Here is a 22,304-nt window from a genome sequence, read left to right on the forward strand (position 1 = left end):
TGTGAACTTGGTTTTTTACAAGGGAGCTATTCAACTGATGAACTGCTCTAGATACTAGAACGTTCTTTCCAATTCAGAACAAAGAATATCCATCTTTGGTAGCTCTATCTTTTTCTACTGGAGCAATACAGACTGATTTCTTTTTGTTTCACATATGCATATCTTAGTCAAGTATTTGAAGAAATTCATGTCTTTTATAATCTGAATGACTTCTACTATGACAAAGTTTGTAGGCACCTTTCTATCCCTGGTGACTTTTCCTTAATGTGTTCCAATTTCTTATCATCCCTGTAGTTAGACTGAATATATTGGCAATAGTTTCATTTTGATCTGGATGCTATACTAATTAATTATAGCTATAGTCTATATATCCGTACTTAAAACATTACAGCACAAAGCAAGGACTCCAGAAATGTTTGACTCAGCAACCTCAGGTCTAGGAATTTATGTTAAGAAAATAATTATAAAACAGTGCAACAAAGTTTTGTATATACATATATGCACATGTGTATCTATATTATTCAGAGAAATCATGTTCATGGTAGGAGAAAGCTGGAAACATCCTAAGTACTGCCAACAATAGAATGTTTCTTAAGATACCTTCAGACAATTATATAATACATACCTATTAACTGTGAGCTGAATGCAGAGGTGCTCAATGCACAATGTACTCAGTACAGAGTGTAAATACAGGTTTTCCCTGCTATCTATCTAATATTCTTTTGGTAGTTCCCTCTTCTTCCTCATTTTACCCTTTAACTCAAAAGCCACTTAAAAGAAACCTACTGGAAAAAGAAAGAAATAAGCCTACTGAGGGGATAATTACCAATCCAACGAAATATATTTATGAAATTTGGTATATGACTGGTTATTACAGCAAAGATTAGTTGAATCTAAAATTTAAGAATTTAATGACAAATGATTTTTTAAAAAGATTTTATTATTAGAGAGAGAGTATATGCAGGGGGAGGAGCAGAGGAAGAAACACAAGCAGACTCCATGCTGAGCGCAGAGCCCAACATAGGGCTCAATGTCATGACCCTGAGATCATGACCTGAGCTGAAACCAAGAGCTGGACACTTAACGGACTGAGCTACTCAGGCGCCCCCAGAATTTAATGACTTTAAAATTACAAACAAAACTCCCTGACTGCCAAATCTGTGCCCAGGTCTATCATATGATCTGCAAAATACACATAAATCTAAAAATGTATAATCATCAATACACAAAATCCCTCTCAAGCTTAAAAATATTACCTTAATGAACAAAAATTATTTTTAAAAAATTCTTCGTGCAACTAGCCTTCATTTGGACTATATTTTGACATACCTTCAATATCAAAACAGAGAGAGTTGATGAAACTTCTGTGTGTGTCAAACTGTCGAATCAATATCGCAGGATCCCCTCTCATATCAACCTTCCATATCCGTATCACAGAATCATAACAACCTGTAACTACCACTTCTTTTACAGCAGGATGGAATTTAGCCGTGTAAACAAAAGAAGGATGAGGTAAAACTCTGAAAGTATTAGTATGATTTATTTCATTTTTCCATATCCTGGAAAAGGATAAAAAGTTATATGTTGCTTCTGAAAGGCAGAAGTTTCTAAAACTTTTCCCAAAAACCAACATGGCCAATGGAACTTAAGTAAGCAATGACAATAACCAAAGGCAAACTACATTTTATAACAATCAAAAATAATGTGATCAAATATTTTATGGCTGGGGTTCTTTACATTTTGACAAAACTATTTCTTAGTTATTATCAAGCATAATGGTTAATTTGTCTACTAATTTTAATCTATACTGTAAAATGAAAAATTGTATTTGGATTTTTTTTAAACAATTATTTTTGACATTGATTAAACACACATGGAATAGTTGGTAAAATACTGCATTTAGTACAATACACACAAAAAATAAAATATAGGGAGAGCTTCAATTATTCTCCATTTAGGTTGTGTATATTGTTTTTGTAAAGTGCTCCCTAGTAGAGGTTTAGAGAATAAGCTAGTCCATTAACTCTGTATTTATAATTTCCAAGCCTAGAAAGTGACTGTGATCTCAAAGTCTTAAAAGCCATATTGAAATTACTGTTTGATACCTCAGTAAAATAAGATTAACTATGATATTCTGATAGAAAACAAGCTACCTTACATTAAACAATCAATTTATATTTAACACTTTTAATATGTCTTCCTCTAAATTATGGATAATTTTTAAAAAGTAATATTACTGTCATTGCTACAGTCCTGACAAAAGATTAAACCCTAAGGGTTAAAACTTATGTTAAATACTCTACAGTTCTAGTCAGTGTGTAAAAATAGGCAAAAATCTAGCGACTGAAAGGTACTAAATGAGTGTGGAACACTGGATTTTTAAACAGTCTGATTAAATTGTCAGAATTAGAAAAATAGATTAATTATTAATAGGGGGATTTATAGTTCCTTCTTTTAATCATGACCTAAGAACTAAAGCAAATTAAGTCCTTTTCAAAATTATCGATGAAAGAAAAAAATACAGCTGCCATTCAAGAATAACATTCTGAGTCTTCTCAGCAGCTGCTTCAAATAAGGATATGATCTACAATTACTAAGAATCCAAACTAATAATGAAGGAAGTGAAAGAACATGTTTTCAAGTGAAAATAAAACACGTGTATCACTGCATAAACATTTTTACCATAGTAATACTTTCAATGAATATATGCTACATGAAATACAATACTTATTAAAAGAACAAAATAACGAATTTGTGATTAAGACTGTTAAAAGAAGATTGTTTAAAAGAAAAACTTCAGCTGTTTGCTTAAAAATCTTAGCAGTATTATGTGAAATCCTATGTAACAGGTAGAAATGAAATAATCATATCTTAAAAGCAGCTCAATTAAAATAGACACAGTAATTTACAATAAAAATGAAGCCTTTTATGTAAAAACCTAACTGAAATCAATGATGGCTTTAGTCAAGCAAGCAAAGGTTGAGTCTAAGAACAACAGAAATGTATTAATGAGTTTGGGGAAAAAAGAGCTGATCACAAAGAACAAGGAAATACATAAATCTGTGAAGACTAGATGAGCACACAAAAAAATTATTACAGTTGGGAAAGAAAAAAACATACAGTTACAACAGTATGTATGATGAGGGGCAACATGGAGACATATGTGCCTAAATGGGAGCCATTACATGTGGGAAAAGTCTGATTATATGAGGAGCCATTGGTTAGAGAAAAATACAGATTTGTACTGAAGATAACTAAAGAAGATTTTGGTTAACCATACATGGCAAAGAGCTAACCAGTGGGAAACAATAACTCAGGAGTCACTAACACTAACCAGGAAGACAAGGAGAAGACACAGCCAGAAGTCCATGCCTCTGCCTCTCGGAACATTAGCAACTCTAATTCTCTTCCTTTGACTTTACCTTATTCATTTTAAGTAGTCTTTACCTCTTTCAAAAACCTCACTCTTTTTGGTTCTAGCCACAATGTTTCTCTTCACTCAGTTAATCCTACACAATAAGTATTTTTATGATGTAAAACATCCTCCAACAGTATCAAAGCTACATAAAGAAAAAAGCATACTTTATTGTGTATATATATAAAATTGTGTATATATATTGTGTATATATATAAAATATCATATGCTGGCAAAAAAACAAGAAAACTATAAGAAATGGTTAAATCTGAGCTGGGTTTTAAACAATGACTATGAGCCATCACAAAAGGCACTTAAATGGTTGCTGAGTGACTGAGTTGGGCAGGAAGGCTAGGAAAAGGGCATTTAAGCACCGGAAGAAGAGACATGGAGAGGAAGATACTAAGAGCATTTTAAAAGATTGTGTGGGTGATGCCAAGGGTACATGGCAAGTGCACAGGAGAAGGATGTAGGGTCAATGAGAAACATGCCTGTAATGCCATGTTAAGGATCTGGAACATTTTCAAAAGGGTGGTGGGAAGACTTCTGAAGATCAGGGCATTATGAAGCATGGCTGTAAAAAGACGGAGGAACGATAGACTGAACAGTGGGGAAGTTTAGCACCAATAGTTTAAGCTAGAGATAGCAAGGGCCTGAAAGAAGGTAACAGCAGTGAGGATAGAAAGGGTGTGACGGAATGGTGAAGGTTTTAGGAGGGCAAACTGACAGATCTGTGGTACTCTTAGATATGGGAAGGAAGGGTAGGAAGAAAAAAAGAAATGAGTGCTATTCTGGACTCCTGGCTTGGGATTCAGGGTGGATGCCATTAAAAAATCCACAAGAGGACAAAATGAGGAAAGCAGTCTAGTGATATCAAGTCTGGTTTTAGATCCAAGGTGCCACTGACAGTCCAGACAGAGTAACAGAAAGTGAAACTCAGAAAAAAAGTGGGCGCTAGAAGTCAGCCCATAGAAGTGAGACTGAAAACTGGGGAAAATGAGAGAGACCAGGATAAGCACAGCAAACCAAGGAAGATGCTCAAATAGGAGGATTCTGGGAATAAACATCTACAGAGAACAGGCAGAGCTTCGAAGAGGAACAAGTGACAGGGAACAAGAACTGGCCAGTCATAAAAAGCAAACAGAAGAGGCTGTTAAAGAAACCATTTAATTGAAACTATTTTAAAACTAGTCAATAATTAATCACTTCAGTGAAAGCAGATAGGGTAAGGACCTAAATTGGCCACTGAATCTGAAAATCAGCAAGAGACTGCTGACCTCTTAAAGAAGGTTGATCTAGCAGGGGGGGCAGTGAAAACTAGATTCACAGAGTTGAGCTAAAGACGTGTGTAGAACGTTCTTGATGTTGTAGAAAGAAAAATAATGGGGTAGTCCGAAAAGGAGAAAGAACTGAAAGAAAGATTTCTTAAGATAAGGAAATTTGAGCATATTTTTAAGATGAGAGGACAAAATCAATAAAGAGGAAGATACTGAAGAGATAAGAGAGGTAGGAAACAGAATTGTAGATTGAAAGGCTGAGATTAAAAGCACATGTCAAAAACCATAAGAGACTCTTAATCTCACAAAACAAACTGAGGGTTGTTGCGGGGAGTGGGGGATGGAGAGGGTGGTTGGGTTATGGACACTGGGGAGGGTATGTGCTATGGTTGAGTTCTGTGAAGTGTGTAAACCTGGCGATTCACAGACCTGTACCCCTGGGCCTAATAATACATTATATGTTAATAAAAAATTAAAAAAATTTTTTTTAAAAAAGCACATGTCAAAGAGTGGCCTGAAAGGTGTCCTTACCCATACATCTTTGTTAAGAGCAGTGGACAGAGATAAAGATGGGTACATTTATAGATATTGGGTGGGAAACCAGAGGGAAATACAGGAAGTTCATGTCTGGCATAATTCACTGGAAGCTAAAGGCAGTCAGCTAATGAAAGCGGACAGATGTGACTCAGGGTCGAGAGCCTGAAGTGCCACAAGGCTTGGATGTGCTGCCAGAGGACTAAGAAAAGATAGCGGAATAAAGGTAAGGAAAAAGCTTGCTTGGCTGAGATGACTGCTCAGGTGATTTTAAGACTTACAAATCCACAATCAGGCCTTTCCAAGGTTATGAATTTTTCTCTAGTACAATCTGGCATGGGACAGAATGGCTGTGTTGAGACAACAAGCAGACCAGGGGTTCCAAAGGATCCTATTAAGAGGGACCAACAGCAGGTGCCTAGCTACACATGGAAGGAAATCAAGTCTCACCAATTACCACCTTTTGTTTAAACAGAAACTCAACAGTCCTGATAAGATCTTAATTAATTAGACATTTTATATTAAAAAGGAAGCTGATAGGAGTAATAAAAGAGACTCAGACACTAGAAGTGTCTAGAAGTGTCTACATTTAGCATGCAAACAAGGTAGAACAAGCAGCTAGAACAGGTCAATGAAATTTTACAAAGTAGATTTAAAAAATTTTATGATACATATTAAGTTGGGAAGGATTAAATTATTTTATAACTGACATTCTGAAAAATGCAAATACTGAAAATCTATAAAACTCTTAAAACATAAGGCACATATTCACTTACATGTAGGTATCCCCTGCTTTTCAAAGTCTGCCTTACACCACTTGGCTTTTTACCTAAGACCTACATTAGTACCTGTTTTCACTAACCAGAAGAAAAGTGAAGAGGAGTTTTACTTTAATGAAAAAAGGAGAAAAGGCAAAATCGGGTTCAGCACTTGTTCTGCTGTGAGCCCTTCCACAAGGGAAAGCGCAACCCCAGCAGCGAGGGGGCACTGCGACACTCGTCCCTGGAAGCTACACTCAGCATCTCAACGTCAAGCTGCCACAGGTCTGAACTGTATCTGTGAGCACTGGTGCTTTATTTCAATTTATTTTGTGCCCCCCTTAAAGAAAGATGTGTCCCAAGGTATCAGAAAACTCCAAGAGAAGTTATTTTTGGGTCTGAGAATGTTCAAAAATTTTTCCATATAAATTAACAGTTATAAGTTCTTCCCCTTATGCCATACCTTTGTCTTAGACAAGGTTTCCGTTCCTCACTGTCTACCATGCACTGTGCATCACTGTGGCCTGGCCCCTGCCCATAGCTAACAGGGAAAACAGAAGCCCTACCATTAAGAGCTTATATTCTAGGAAAATATCAACTGTTTACCTTACGTCAAACAGTGCAGAGTATTAATCAAATAGTGTACATAATGATCATTTAAGGACACTGGGAACTAGAAGCATTATGTATTACATAAAAAAGATATATTTAATAAAAACATCTTTAGGAAAAAGCTTTCCCACTACTACTGATCTAATAGGTCTATATGATGCATCTCTATGACAGTCCCTTGATAAGCAAAATATTACTTAAGCCTAAGAATAGCTATATCCCTTTATATTTTCTTTACTTTCCTTGATGGCCAACAACATACACAGTAAGTACTTCTCAAGTATACTAACCTGGCAGTGCCATCAGATGATGCAGTAAGGATATAGCGATCATCATGGGACCAGCAAAGATCATAAATGATATTAAGGTGGCCACACAATTCTCTCATGAAACGCCCAGAAGGAATTTCATATACTACAGAAAATATTCAAAAATTAGTAGGTTTCCAGCCAGAGAGTCCTTAATCCAGTAACATACAAACATATAGCTTATAATAATTTGCACACAGTCTCTAAGAATACCATCACCAAAGATATTTTCAGCATAAAAAAATCTCAAAGTCTACTTAAAAGTAGTTTTTCATTTCCTTCAGACACAAGAATTTACACATATAAAGTTTTATAGCATGCTACAATTACTCTCATCTCGTCAAAGCAATTTTCCTAGTAGTCTTCCACCATCAATTTATTAATCAAATAATAGATAACAGTTAAATTGCAATTCACTTCAAAGATTCTATAATTTGAGTTTTCATGAATAAGATATTACTTTACCTGAAAATCCATTAAATTCCAGCCAAAATTTTAATTATTTAAAAAAGAAATTTAAACTGTGCTACTATTAGAATTCTTTTTTAAAAAAATATTTTATTTATTTGTTAGTTTGTTTGTTTGAGAAGGTGAGAGTGAGCGCCAGCCGAGGGAAGGGGCAAAGGGAGAGGGAGAAGCAGACTCCCTGCTGAGCAGGGGTCCCAATCCTGTCAGAACCCTGGAATCACGACCTGAACTGAAGGAAGATGCTTAACCAGGTGAGCCACCCAGGCAGCCCTTGTTTGAAAAAAATTCCAATACTAAAATGATATAATAAGAGAATTAACAGAGACCTAATCTGATAAACAAGACATTAAGGTATTGCTCTAAGTTAGGTTCACAATGAAAGCTTTGAAAAAGTGACTTGAGAACAACAAAATTTGCAAGTCTCTACTTCCACCTAGTGGTAAAACCAAATGCCCTTTAAAATACTAAGCAGCACAGAAGTACTTCTGGAATAGCAAAGAAGCACCTCAGAATATCTGCTCCCTGATAAATGCAACGAGAATACCTCAAAAATTATCCAAATTAACTTTTTCTGAACTCTAGAAGTTAAACAAAGGCTTGCAACAACCTGAGGAGCATTTATTCAAGAAAAACAGCTTAATCTTGGTAGGAACATGAGCTTTGCAGCATTTTAAAAAATGCCATGGTCCCATTCCCCTCTCCCAAGCTGCAGAGTAGCTTTAGAAACCAATAGTCTCACAACTTAAAGCCAGCAGCCTAGTAGCCATGGGATGGGCCAGAAAATATAAGAAGCTCCCCACAAAGCCCCACTCCCAATACTTACCACTAAAAAGCTCCATTCCCAGGGCTTGGCTTTCCTTGGCTTGGCTCAGAGCCTGCTGTGTGTGAAAAACCCTAACCCCAGGGTGCATGCTGAAATAATCAGTGGCACAGCTGGCTGAGGCAGTGATGCCAACTGAAGCTAAGGAGAGTGGCCAAGGAGAGGCTGAGCAAAAAAATGTAAAAGGAAAAAGCTGGGAATGAGATGTCCACAGAGGACTTTGAAAAGATGCAACAAATTCCTGGGAACCCAGCAGGACATATGTATGTGAACAAAAAGACCAGAGGCGCTCTCTCCCTCTGACTGACCTGAAAGTGAAGTAAGGCAGAGCTGCAACTGCCTGCCGTGAAGTGTTAAGAACGCATCCCAACACACACACACCCGCTTAGTAAAGGCTGGGCGATCAACTCACTCAAAGTATTTAAAAATCTCTACCATAGCTGACCACCAAGCTGAGTGAGCAGAGACTTCAGCAACAACAAATCCTGGGCGGGTAGGTGCAGAGGAGGGGAAGGAGAGGAATCGGATTTCCAGACCTGCCGCACATGTAATACAGAGACAAGAAAAAACCAAAACAGTCCAGTAGAGCCACCCACAGGAAACAAGGCAGTCCACAGAAACTGTCCATGAAGAAGCCAAGACATTGTTCCGGACAAAAACTTTATTTAAATTCACTCTTATAAATATGTTCAAAGATAAAAAGAAAACCATGTCTAAAGAATTAAGGTGTGAGAATAATTTCTTGCTAAAATAACAGTATCAATAAAGAGACAGAAATTATTAAAAAAGACAAAAAATTCTAGAGTTGAAAAGTACAATAATGGAAATAATTCACTAAAGAGGTTCACTAACAGATCTGAGCTGGCAGAAGAAAGAACTTGAAGACAAGTCAATTGAGATTATGCAGTCTGAGGAACAGAAGGAAAAACGATGAAGAAAAATGAATAAAGCTGCAGAGACTTGTGGGACACCACCAGGTGTATCAACAATGAGATAATGAGAGTCTCAGAAGAGAAAAAATAGAAAGGAGAAGAACAATTTGAAGAAATAAAGACTGAATACTTCCCCATTTTGTGAAAAACAGTAATCTACATATCCAACAAGCTAAACGAATTCCAAGTAGATACATCATAGCCAAACAATTGCAACGAAAGACAAAAATTCTTTTGTGCTTTGGAGACTTAAGCAATAAGTATGTCTAAATTTATATAGCATTCTGAATAAGATTTCTTTAAGAATAAAGTAACACATATTTATCACTGAAATGCTAAAATATAAATCAAAATGAAAATAATTCTTTCACTATCCAAAAAAGAAATCACTATTAATTCTCTGGAGTAGATATCCTAAGAATCTTTTTTCCTCCATGCATTGGTTTTGGCAAATTTTTAAAATAGCACAGTCATAATCAAACTACACAAGTAATTTTGTTTTTTAAAGCTAACATTATTTCATGAGGAGGAGTATTTAATAAATGGTAGCCAAGCCAATTATGAGTCCTTGCTGAAAATAAATCATCTGAAATAAACTGTGTGAGGCTGAGGGAAATTTAAAACCACCTAGTACTTAGGGCAGACGCCCACAAGGGGCAGGCAACTTCCTGCTAAGGAAGCTGGTTTTCATTATTACACAAGAAATTAGGGAAAGTATTTAATGTCTCTCACTTTAGAAGAGTAGAGAATGCTCACTTAAAGCGACAGGAATTTTCCTTTTTAACATGGTTTTCTGTATTTTTTAAAGGCAATTTGAAAGTGGGTTTCTGGTCTCTCTGCTGCCTTCCCTACTATTGAGAAATTGTTCTCTAGGTACTCCCGTCCTGAGCTGTTACTTTCTACTGCATATGAAATTTGACGGCTTTCATAATTTAAATTATCACTTCTATCAACTGACCACATGGGCTAGAATTCCTCATGGGATTTATTAATCCCTTCATGTTTCTAAATTTCCATATTTATGATAAGAAAATGCTTACAAAAATCCTCTTGCATGTTTCACAAACTTACCACCCTTCATTTGATTATTCTCATTCTACTTCTGAACATATATTTTATAGAAAGCTGTGAAATAATTATTAAAAAACTGGGCCTTACTCAAATTAAGATTTCAATGAATTTTAAAAAAACAAATGTCTTCCAGATAGACTTCGATCCCATTAAATAGAATTATTACTCACAGATAATTGGATATCCATCTCGGCTGGCACAGGCCGCTGCTAATATTCTTCCATTATGAGAGAAAGCCAGACGAAAACATCCTCGTTCTCCTGTATTTAGTGAGAAGAGGTGCTTATTTGGGATACGGCAAGCCTAAAAACATACATTAAAAAAAAAAATAAATTAAGAAGCATTAAAATTTGAAGTCTAGTTGTTAAATTACTGCAGTGGTAGAGCTTTATTTTTAAGCCCCTTGACTGTGATGCAGAGAAAGAGGAAAGTAAACAGAATGGATGGAAAGCTAGAGTAAATTATTTTATTTCCTAACGAGGAGATCAGGTCTCCATAAAATAAAGTCACTTTACACTCCACTTCTAACTAGTACTTAATTCACCAAAAATACTTAATTGGGGCGCCTATGGGGCTCAGTCATTAAGCCTTTGCCTTTGGCTCAGGTCATGATCCCAGGGTGCTGGTATCGAGTCCCGCATCGAGCTCCCTGCCTGCTTCTCCCTCTCCCGCTTCCCCTGCTTGTGTTCCCTCTCTAGCTGTCTCTCTCTCTGTGTCAAATAAATAAATAAAATCTTAAAAAAAAAAAAAGAAAGAAAGAAAATTCATTATCTGGTACTCTAAAGCTGTCACTATTACATGCACATTTACACACACACACACACACACACGATATGTATATGTATTGCCACACACACAAAACATCTTATCAGAAAACGCTGTAACATCCTTATTCCATGATAGCAATTTTCGTGATTTTTGCTGAGCCATAAACTTCTTCTGAGACCATAACTGCCCTAAAGGCCTAGCTTAAGCGTGGGATGTATGAATGCTTATTTTCTCTCTCTTTTTATCTCTTAAAATAACCATCATTTGTGGCTACCTTCTGAAAGGTATTTTCAAAGTAATCACCTCCTGTTGGTTTCCCATTCACTAATTTTATTAAAATTTCATAGTTTTTATGTTTTCATTTCCTATTATCAAATGAAACCAAAACTTCTCATGTATAAGATCTACTGTAGAAAATACTACTTTTATTTATCCTAATTACACCTCTTCCAAACTTCAGTGATCCTTAGTTCCTGGGTTTATTATTTTGAAAGTTCAATTAAACACATATTGGTCCTTTACTAGATGCAATGAATGTGGTACACTTCCTTGCAAATGTCTTTTCATGTATTAGTCACAGCATCCTGAATGTTTGGATAAATTAAGATTTTGGATAAACTGCATTTGGCAATGGCTCAGATGTACAAAATGAACCACTTTACTCTTTGTGGAACTAAGTAATAGATTTGCAAAACTGTATCAGCAATGCTTCCTGCTACTGCAAAATATGATAACCACTAATAAAAGCCTAAATAATCTTCAACCTATGGTAGAAAAATATACATATATAATCCATCAAAATGTGATTCACTGTGAAGAAGCTGGGGACTGTAAAAAAATCTCATGAATCTATTAGAATGATCTATTTTTTTTTAATAAAATCCATTTTAATAAGAAAACTCATTAAAAGATTTACCTCTTAAAACATCAAAAAAAATCTTTTTTTAATTGCTCTTATGGATTGAATTGTGTCCCCCAAAATTTGTATGCTGAAGCTCTAATTCCAGTACCTCAGAATGTAGCAGTATTTGGAGATAAAAATTTTTAAAGAGCTTTTTTTTTAGGGTGGAGTCCTAATCTAATAAGACTTGTTGTCCCTGGGATGCCTGGGTGGCTCAGTCAGTTAAGAGACTGCTTTTCGGGCTCCTTACTCAGCGGGGAGTCTACTTCTCCCGCTGCTTGCCACTCCCCGTGCTTGTGTATGCATCAAGCTCTCTGACAAATAAATAAATAAATCTTAAAAAAAAAAAAAAAAGACTTGCTGTCCTTGTAAGAGGAAGAGACACCAGGGATCTAAATGCAGAGAGAAAAGACCATGAAGAGGAGCAAGATGGCAGTCATCTGCCAGCCAAGGAGAAAGGCCTCTGAGTAAACCAACTCTGACAACCTTTAACCTTGGGACTTCAGCCTCCAGAACTATGAAGGAGTAAGCTTGTTATTTAAGCTACCCCATCCATGGTTATTTCCTTCTGGCAGCTCCAGCTAACAGATAAAACTAACCTAAGTCCTTAAACAAAGAGCTTATGATAGTGCTTTTATGCACACGAAATATACCCTATTATTATCAAGTAAATTAATGGAAAGACAAGACTGTGGTTAAAAGCAAGGATAATCTGAGAGTTTCCAGTAGTAAGCTAATTTCCCTCAGAGCTACTGGAGCTTTTAAAATAAATATAGGCAGCTCTAAACGAATTGAGAATAATCAAGTATTTCACCTGCCCAGGTAGTCGTTTCCACTTCACTACTTCTTTGGAATCTTCTAGTCCAGGTTCTGCATCTACTGAACCGGCCTCATGGTGTCCTTCACAATGCACTGGTTTACCTTTCTCCTCCTGGACAGCCACCACAGAATGGTAAGATGACTTTATCTGAATGTGTATAGAAGATGAGAAAATATAAATATCAAATTAACCCTTTTTTTCTTTTCTAGCATCTAGAGTATTTTAAATATTGAAACAAACAACGTGGAAATGTTTTCAAAATGTAACCCAGAAAAACGTTCTACTTTTATGTACACTATTCTGCATAAGATGAAAAGTGCTTTGTTCTATACCCAAAAAGCCCTGAAAGTTTGGAGGAAAAAAACAGAACTCCAATAGTTACATGAAATGGTTTTAATAACTCTAGCCCTTTGTTTCTGCCTCTTCACCAATACCTACCAGATGTTATATCACAGCTCTGGTATACTATGGTATTCCTCACTTTAATATCACAAAACTGATATCAAAAAGACCTAAAGTTTTTAAATCTTCCTTTCCTTAAAAAGAGATTTAACTCCATTCAAATTAATGTAAACCAACCCTGTGGTCACACTTATATATAATATCACTTACAGAACATACAACTGTCCTGAAATGTCTCACTGCAAATAAGACAAAAACAAAAGTTCTGTTTTAGAACCAATTATTTGCTAGAATCATTCATTGTTTTAATCTGTGGAAAACAGTAGTAGAAACATTATTTACCGATTATTTGAATAATATTATGGAAAGTGTGCCTATAAATCATGATACTGCAAATGCCTGGGCCAAATGCAACTTGTTGTCTTTGCCAATAAAGTTTTATTGGAACACATCCATACCCATTTGTTTAACACTGGTTACATATGTCTATGTAGCTACTTTCTCAACTATAAAGGTAAAGCTGAGTAGTTGTAACAAAACCTATATGGCCTACAAGGCCTAAAATATTAACTACTCTTGGGCTTTACAGAAAATATTTGTCAACACCTATTTTACATCATTCTTTTACCTTCCATTTTTAAAAAACCAGTATTACTTTTAAAAAAAAATTCTCCTCACACTGAAACTTACATTTAGGATTTAATATTCATTTAAGTATCTTTTATATATTAGCTAGCATAGTCTTAATACATAATTATATAAAGTACCTTTATATTTTAGAAATCTAATAAAATAATTTTAGAGGTCTTATCTTTTTAGAAATAAAAAACGTCACCATTTAATTTCAACAACAGAGAACATATCTTTCTATGTGCTATTATTAACTTACACATTCTGGAACTTTCAATCCTCTTACAGTTACGTATAATGTTGATGGGTAATGATTCCTTGGATATTTTGACCACCATTCAAAAACCTCAACACTGTTTAATTGGGATCGAGGCTTAGTAGGTGGGTAATACAGCTGCAAACGAAGTTTTGAATTGATGTTTATATTTCCATTGGCTCCGAGAAGCTTAAAATAAGAATTCCAATAAAATGTTATTTTCACTAAAAATATGTCCAGTAAGCAACAGTACATAGTCAAAAACTCATTTAAAAAACTCATTTGCTGAAATTCCTTAGATATATAAAGCAAAGAACACTGACACAGTTGGTTAAACACAATTCCAAGATCATTTCGAAAAAAGGTAATCCAAATTACTTTTTAAATATTTTCCTGATAGATGCCTGGCCTGTACAAGTTCAGGCTGTTGGTAAAGCATTTACATTACTATGTCAGATGTTACTTGGCACAAAGGAGATAATCAAGATAACTCTGTTTGAAATAACAGTGATAAAAAGCATAGTATTTAAACACAAAAAGACATTTTCTATTTATTCAGTATCAGTATTTTTAATGAACAGTTTTTAAAATTTTTTTGAGAGAGCGCATGTACAGGAGAGGGGAGGGAAGACAGAGTGCACCTGCACATGCACAAGTCTGGCGGGGAGAAGAAGAGAGAAAATCTTAAGCAGACTCCACACCCAATACAAAGCCCGACCTAGGGCTCAAACTCACTGTGAGATCATGACCTGAGCCAAAATCAGAAGTCTGATGTTTAACCAACTGAGCCACCCAGGTGCCCCTTTAATGGTAACATTTTAATGTTTAATGGTAACATTTCAATTTTTAAAACGTCAAAATCATTTTCAAAAAGTAATTAACATAAACTCATTTCAGGCATTAATCACATTTAAAAATATTCTAGTCTACCTTCTTAAAAAAGGCTATTCAATAAAAAACCTAAAACAACTTAGATTTAAACTAAATAAACAGAGATGTTTATAAGAAAAGTAAAATGTATATAAATGCTTTCTTACATTTCTTATAAAATGTTTATAAGAAAAATAAAAATCTCATCAACTCAAAATAGGTCCTCTTTCACTAGGCTATGAATCTAAGTAGAAAATGTCATGAGGCAGAACATGAAGGTGGCAGCCTAGGAGAACAAGGACTGAGGGCAGAGAATATATTCAGTGGCTGTTACTGACTGACGCATCTTGGAAAGGGAAAAAAGGGAAGATTTAGGAAAGACTCTAAGGCAGTGCTGTCCAAGAAAATCTTCTGTGATGATGCGAACATTTTATACTTGTGGTACCCCCAAAACAAGACACAGTGGTCACATATGGTTTATCGAGCACTTGAAGTTTGACTTGTGCAACAGTGGAACTCAATTTTTAATTACATTTAATTTTAATTACTTAATTTGAATTCATTAGCCACATGTGATTTGTGGCTACCAAAACAAACAGTGCAACTCTAAGGCTCTAAATGTGGGAGACTGGGCTGATGGCAGTGCTACCCACTGAAGTAGCAGAGGATTTAGGTAGGATGCTCAGATTGGGGAAGTCTGATATTTATAGGTTGTCCAAGTTGAAATATCTGAAATCTGAGGTGAAGGCAAGAAAAGAGTCTAAGAAAAGTAGAATAAAGCTGAAACCATGAGTAGGATTGGTATTAGAGAAGGAAGTGGAAGACCATGAAGGAAACTGAAGGAACGTAATAGGGAAATGTAGGAAAAGATGGTGTCAAGAAAACCCAGGTAAAAGAGGTTCAAAAGAGTGATGTATTAAACACATACAGGTGTGATAAAAGTATAAAGGAAAAATGTTCACTCACTAATGTGGCAAACAGAAGTCACTGATGATTTGTTTGGAGATACTTTCAGAGCTGAAACAAAATACAGATTGCAGTGTGTTCAGGAATGAGGCATCAATCAACAGAGCTGGCAAATATATAGCCCATTTCATCCCTAGCCTTTTAGGGAAGGATGTAAAGTCAATGGAGGTCGTAAGCTGAGAGGTGGTTATGATATACAGGGATAAAGTATAGTTTCAATAGAGGTGTTCGGTAATTAAACATTAAGCCCTCAAGAGACTTCCTTCATAAACCCTACTCCTATCTGCCTGAAGATTTTAAGAGAAAAATATTCTAAGGAGATATTATTCCCCAGCTTCTAAATCATACTTTCTATAGGTTGTTTTAATACTCACCATGCAATCTAGTTTACACTAGTATGATGCTTAGCATGAGTCCATGACTAAAATCAGTCAATATCCTGTCATTATGGTTACAATTATATAATGTAAAATGTGGCTAAATAAGGCTTTATTATTTTATAATGTATAATAATAGTAATATATATATGCTAAATGAATTAAAAGTGCCTCTAGCTGAGAATTAAGATAAAGTCTCATTTATATCTAGGTAGGGTCCAGACCCTACCCGCTGGGGTTTATTTGGACCACTACAGTAACTTTACAGTTATCTAGGACATTACTGGAATCAATGGTACAGGTATTAACACACTTAAACTTTAACTTGATTCATGCCACTTTCTTAAAGATTTTATTTATTTATATGAGAGACAGTGAGAAAGCATGAGCAGAGGGGAGAGGCAAAAGGAGAGGAAGAAGTAGGCTCGCTGCTGAGTGCAGAGCCTGACGCAGGGTCCCAGGATCTTGACCTGAGCTGAATGCAGATGCTTCACCAACTGAGCCACCCAGGCATCCCCATGCTACTTCCAAAGGTGAATTTTTCCTAATCCATACATTTGTTAATTCTCTCAACAGACATTCACTGAACACTTTCTGTGTGCCACTAATATGCTGGGAGCTGGTGATAATTAAAGAAGAGAGAGTTTCAAGAGAGTGCTATAAAAATGCAGAGATCTGGTAAAATAAGGACTAAAACATGTTCAATGAATTTGTCAAAAAGAAGTCACTTTGGTGACTTTGAGCAACTAAGAATCTATGAAGGCAATACAGAAATGTTACAGTAGAGGAAGTACACAGAATACTCACACTTTGTAGGGGGTAGAGATGGGAGAATTCCTGATTTGCCATTTCTGCCAATGGCATAAAATGGATAAATAAAAATCTACACACACTTAAAGGTAAAAATGCTATAACACATTGTTTCCCAAGTGCAATTTGTAGTTATTACTGCAGTTCTGCACAAATCTTAACATTTTTAAAAGGAACAAAAGTGCTTTCTGATTAAGACCACACAATGACAGTATTTACTATGTGAAAACAACTTTTTTTGGCCTTTTTTTTTTCTCTCTAAAGCAGTATGAAGGGGATAGAGAAAAGTTGTAACAGGTTACAAAAGGGTATTTTAGAAGCTATACTGGACCAAGGGATTCCTAAGTCCACTTTATTTCCTCCTACAGCCAATCTGGCTTCCTTTCAGCAGTCAGACTGCACTCTTTTTTTTAAAAGATTTAATTTATTTTCAGAGAGAGAGAGAGAGAGCGCGCGAGCATGAGCACGCACGCATGCAAGCAGTGTTGGGGGAGAGGGAGAGATAATCCCAAGCAGTCTCCATGCTCAATGCAGATCCCCACACAGGGTTGGATCTCTTGACCCTGAGATCATGACCTGAGCTTAACCACCCAGGTGCCCCTGCCTGTACTTCTTCTGAAGCCTCTCTCTAACCCCCAATATGGATTAAGTGCCTTACATGCTTTTTCACAGCATCTACTCTATAGCACATAATCATGCAAGTAACATGTTTATATGGAAACTGAGCTGGAGGGCAAGGACAATGTCTAATTTATCTATGAATGCTATGTATTTAGCAGAGTACTTGGCACTTCACAGACACTTAATAAATATTGTTCAAAGGATAGATACACAAATAGAAAGTTTTATAAATTATACAAAATAGGTTAATTTCAAGACTTTAAAAAAATTTTAATTTGTGTGCATGTGTGTGTTCCAAGATTCATTGTTTATGCACCACACCCAGTGCTCCACGCAATACATGCCCTCCTTAATACCCACCACCAGGCTCACCCATCCCCGCACCACCCCCCTTCCAAAACCCTCAGTTTGTTTCTCAGAGTCCACAGTTTCTCATGGTTTGTCTCCCCCTCCGATTTTTTTATAACTCATTTATATTTGAAATCAGAAATAAAGGATACCAGATAAAAGAATTATAAAATTACATTTCCCCTTTTGTAAAAATCAACCCATCACATCTCCCATCTATGCTGAAACACTCTAGTTAAAGACACCATAATTTCCTACCAAGATTACTGTAAGAATTTTCAACCTTAATCTTCTAGTATATATATGTACACCCTCTCTAATTCATCCTCCACCAAGCAAAGTAATCTTTCTAAAACATAAGTTGGATTATTCTACTGTTTTTTTTTTAAGATTTTATTTATTTATTTGACAAAGAGAGATCACAAGTAGGCAGAGAGGCAGGCAGAGAGAGAGAGAGAGGAGGAAGCAGGCTCCCCGCCGAGCAGAGAATCTGATGCAGGACTCGATCCTAGGACCCCAAGATCACGACCTGAGCCCAAGGCAGAGGCTTAACCCACTGAGCCACCCAGGCGCCGTATTCTACTGTTTTGTTTAAAATCTTATAATGGCTTTCCATTGTTCTTTAGAATTCTGTAATGGCTTCCTGTTGCTATAATGGCTTCAGAGACCTTGCATAATCAAGACCACCATTTGCCCCCTCAGTCTCTATCCTCCAATCTCAGTGGCCTTTTGGTTATTTGAGGGTATCTCGCTCCTTCCAACATCAGGGTCTTTGCAAATATGGTACCCTCTATCTACCCACAACTCTCTCTTCCCCCCTGCTACCGTCTAGCTAATACTCAGGTTCAATGTTATGTTTTCTCCTTAGGAAATCTTTCCTTGACCTCCACACAGTATTTACAAAAATTGCAATAATTGATAAATTGTATAAGCAATTGTTTTATATCTGTTTTCCTTACTAGAATATGAAGTCAATAAGGTCAAGGAGTTTATTTTCTTGTCCACTGACTTGAACCATTGCTGGCACACAGAAAGGGTTTAATAAATATCTTTTAAGGTGAATAAATGATGGCAGGTTGTTGTGTATCTTTTTTAATACTTCATACTCAGAACCAAATAGTGTATCTGGCACACACTAGACACTCAATAGGTATCTACAAATCCAAGTTATCACCTTAGCTTGCATTAATAACTCTTCACAACTGAAATCTTAGATCATAACTCCTTATACGAAACTAAACTGCTTAGGAAAATGCAGCCAATCAGATTTGAAGAGGATTTTTAAAGCATTTAAAATGGGTGAAAAACATACCTTGAGAAATGCCCAGGCAATTTTCCGAAAGCCACATTCTTGGTTTTGAACTTCAGAATTATTCCTAATTTCATCCATGCTTAAGAAATCAAGAATCTGTAAACAAGTATAAAAAATTACTTCAGAATACTAACCTACCTAAAATTTAATATTTTCTAGTAACATATTATTGAAATTTAAAAAGTAAGTTGTACACTTAAAAGGTGTTTTCTTCACAGGAAAGAAAAGCATTTATTTCATTCAGATTTACATTAACTCATCCTGTTAGTGAGAGTGTATTTTATTTTATTTTTTATAAACATATATTTTTATCCCCAGGGGTACAGGTCTGCGAATCGCCAGGTTTACACATTTCACAGCACTCACCATAGCACATACCCTCCCCAATGTCCATAACCCCACCCTCCCTCTCCCAACACCCCTCCCCCCATCAACCCTCAGTTTGTTTTGTGAGATTAAGAGTCACTTATGGTTTGTCTCCCTCCCAATCCCATCTTGTTTCATTTACTCTTCTCCTACCCCCTTAACCCCCCATGTTGCATCTCCTCTCCCTCATATCAGGGAGATCATATGATAGTTGTCTTTCTCTGATTGACTTATTTCGCTAAGCATGATACCCTCTAGTTCCATCCACGTCGTCGCAAATGGCAAGATTTCATTTCTTTTGATGGCTGCATAGTATTCCATTGTGTATATATACCACATCTTCTTTATCCATTCGTCTGTTGATGGACATCTAGGTTCTTTCCATAGTTTGGCTATTGTAGACACTGCTGCTATAAACATTTGGGTGCACGTGCCCCTTCGGATCACTACGTTTGTATCTTTAGGGTAAATACCCAGCAGTGCAATTGCTGGGTCATAGGGGAGTTCTATTTTCAACATTTTGAGGAACCTCCATGCTGTTTTCCAGAGTGGTTGCACCAGCTTGCATTCCCACCAACAGTGTAGGAGGGCTCCCCTTTCTCCGCATCCTCGCCAGCATCTGTCATTTCCTGACTTGTTAATTTTAGCCATTCTGACTGGTGTGAGGTGATATCTCATTGTGGTTTTGATTTGTATTTCCCTGATGCCGAGTGATATGGAGCACTTTTTCATGTGTCTGTTGGCCATCTGGATGTCTTCTTTGCAGAAATGTCTGTTCATGTCTTCTGCCCATTTCTTGATTGGATTATTTGTTCTTTGGGTGTTGAGTTTGCTAAGTTCTTTATAGATTTTGGACATATCAGTGAGAGTGTATTTTTTGACCAGTTTACTTTTTATTAATAAATCATTTATTAAGATTTAATTCACATCAAAGACCAAGTATTAATCACCTCAAATATAGTCTAGGCACAAATATTCCAGTCACAGAATTCTTAAGCTTTAATCTTTTATTTTTCTATGTTTGAGTGCAGACTTCAAATGACGATTTAATAAACTCATGATCTTATCTCTGGGTCCTTCCTTGCAACACCTTCCTAAAGCTGGGGATTTTCTCTTTGGATATATGCTGTCATTAGGCATCTCAAGAGGATTTCTTTCATTATCTCCATCCTGCCTAGATGTTAAAACTCATGGAATTTGGAACGAAGCTGCCACAGACTTCTCTGTATTCTACATACCTGTCATAGGCTATCACTTTGAACCTAACTGGTGCTTCTCAAAAGCTTAGCTAAGATAACAAATCTTTATAGATAGCTTAAAAAATAATAAGGACTCCATTCATCCCTCTTCTTTATACACTTAAATCTGTTTTTGGATATAACAGAAGCTCAGGGAAAAAACATTCATAATACAAGAAAAATATATAACAAGGTAAAAACAACTTGTAATCTAGATGCATAGATGATCAAAATTAACATCTGGTTTAAACACCTAAACCTTTTTCTGTGCATTCCTGAGTATATGCATGTTACTAAAAATCCAATGCTATTTTGCAAACTATTTTTACATACCATGCAGTGAATATTTCAAGTTAATACATACATATGTATTTCATCATGTTAATGTCTGCCTAATATACTTTAGTATTATAAATACCATAAACTTAATAAAAATTATTATTTACATAACCAAACCTCTTCCTGATTCAAGAGATTTGTTTTCCTAAAATTTTGACTGTTAACAGTGTTTAAGTATTCTTGCACACACATTGTTGTGTTCTTGTAATTTTTCCCTTAGTAGTAATGCTGAAAAGTAGAATAATGATTTTTAAGACTTCTGATAGGTATCAAGTTGTTCTTAATAAACTCTAAAAAGCTGAAATCAAAAGTAGTTTTGTAGACAATAACACATTATGTTAAAATTTGAGAAGCAATTGCCACTCTGGAAAACAGTATGGAAGTTCCTTAAAAAGTTAAAAACAGAGCTACCCTATAACGCACCAATTGTACTACTAGGTATTTATCCAAAGAATACAAAAATACTTATTCTAAAGGGCACATGCACCCCAATATTTATAGCAGCACTATCAACAATAGCCAAACTATGGAAAGAGCCCATAGTGTCCATTGACTGATGAATGGATAAAGAAGCTGTGGGGTATGTGTGTGTGTGCATGTAAATACACACACACACATTAAAAAAAAAATTCAATGGAATATTACTCATCCATCAAAAAGAATAAAACTGCCTTTTGCAACAACATGGATGAAACTAGTGTGTATTACTGCTAAGTGAAATAAGTCAGAGGAAGATAAATACCACATGATTTCATTCATGTGCAATTTAAGAAACAAAACAGATGAACACAGGGAAAGGTAAGGAGAAATAAGATAAAAACAGAGAGGGAGGCAGACCATAAGAGACTCTTAACCATAGAGAACAAATTGAGGGTTGCTGGAGGGGAGGTGGGTGAAGGGATGGACTAAGTGGGTGGTGGGGATTAAGGAGGGCACTTGTTGGGATGAGCACCGGGTATGATATGTAAGTGATAAATCACTAAAGTCTACTCCTGAAACTAAAACAAAACAAAACAAAACAAAAACCCCCAAAACCTTAAGAAGAAACCAAAAATGTCAAAATCCAACAATCTTCCTTAAATTTA

The 22,304-nt window shown here is 35.9% G+C and overlaps 1 protein-coding gene across 2 annotated transcripts in view; it reads right to left on the bottom strand.

The window, feature by feature from the left end:
* The window catches only part of LOC111147750 (Abelson helper integration site 1), a 206,142-nt gene that overhangs the window by 153,405 nt on the left and 30,433 nt on the right, over positions 1-22,304 (bottom strand). For both annotated transcript variants that reach the window (XM_022503972.1, XM_022503971.1), the window contains exons 9-14: positions 19,277-19,372; positions 13,976-14,161; positions 12,679-12,831; positions 10,366-10,498; positions 6,887-7,010; positions 1,330-1,559 (exon numbers count right to left, since the gene is read on the bottom strand). In XM_022503972.1, the coding sequence (XP_022359680.1) occupies positions 1,330-1,559; positions 6,887-7,010; positions 10,366-10,498; positions 12,679-12,831; positions 13,976-14,161; positions 19,277-19,372 (922 nt within the window). The remainder of the gene's footprint in view (positions 1-1,329; positions 1,560-6,886; positions 7,011-10,365; positions 10,499-12,678; positions 12,832-13,975; positions 14,162-19,276; positions 19,373-22,304) is intronic.

The sequence above is a fragment of the Enhydra lutris genome, unplaced genomic scaffold (assembly GCF_002288905.1).
Source record: "Enhydra lutris kenyoni isolate GAN:26980312 unplaced genomic scaffold, ASM228890v2 scaffoldscaffold17, whole genome shotgun sequence".
Lineage (NCBI taxonomy): Eukaryota > Metazoa > Chordata > Mammalia > Carnivora > Mustelidae > Enhydra > Enhydra lutris.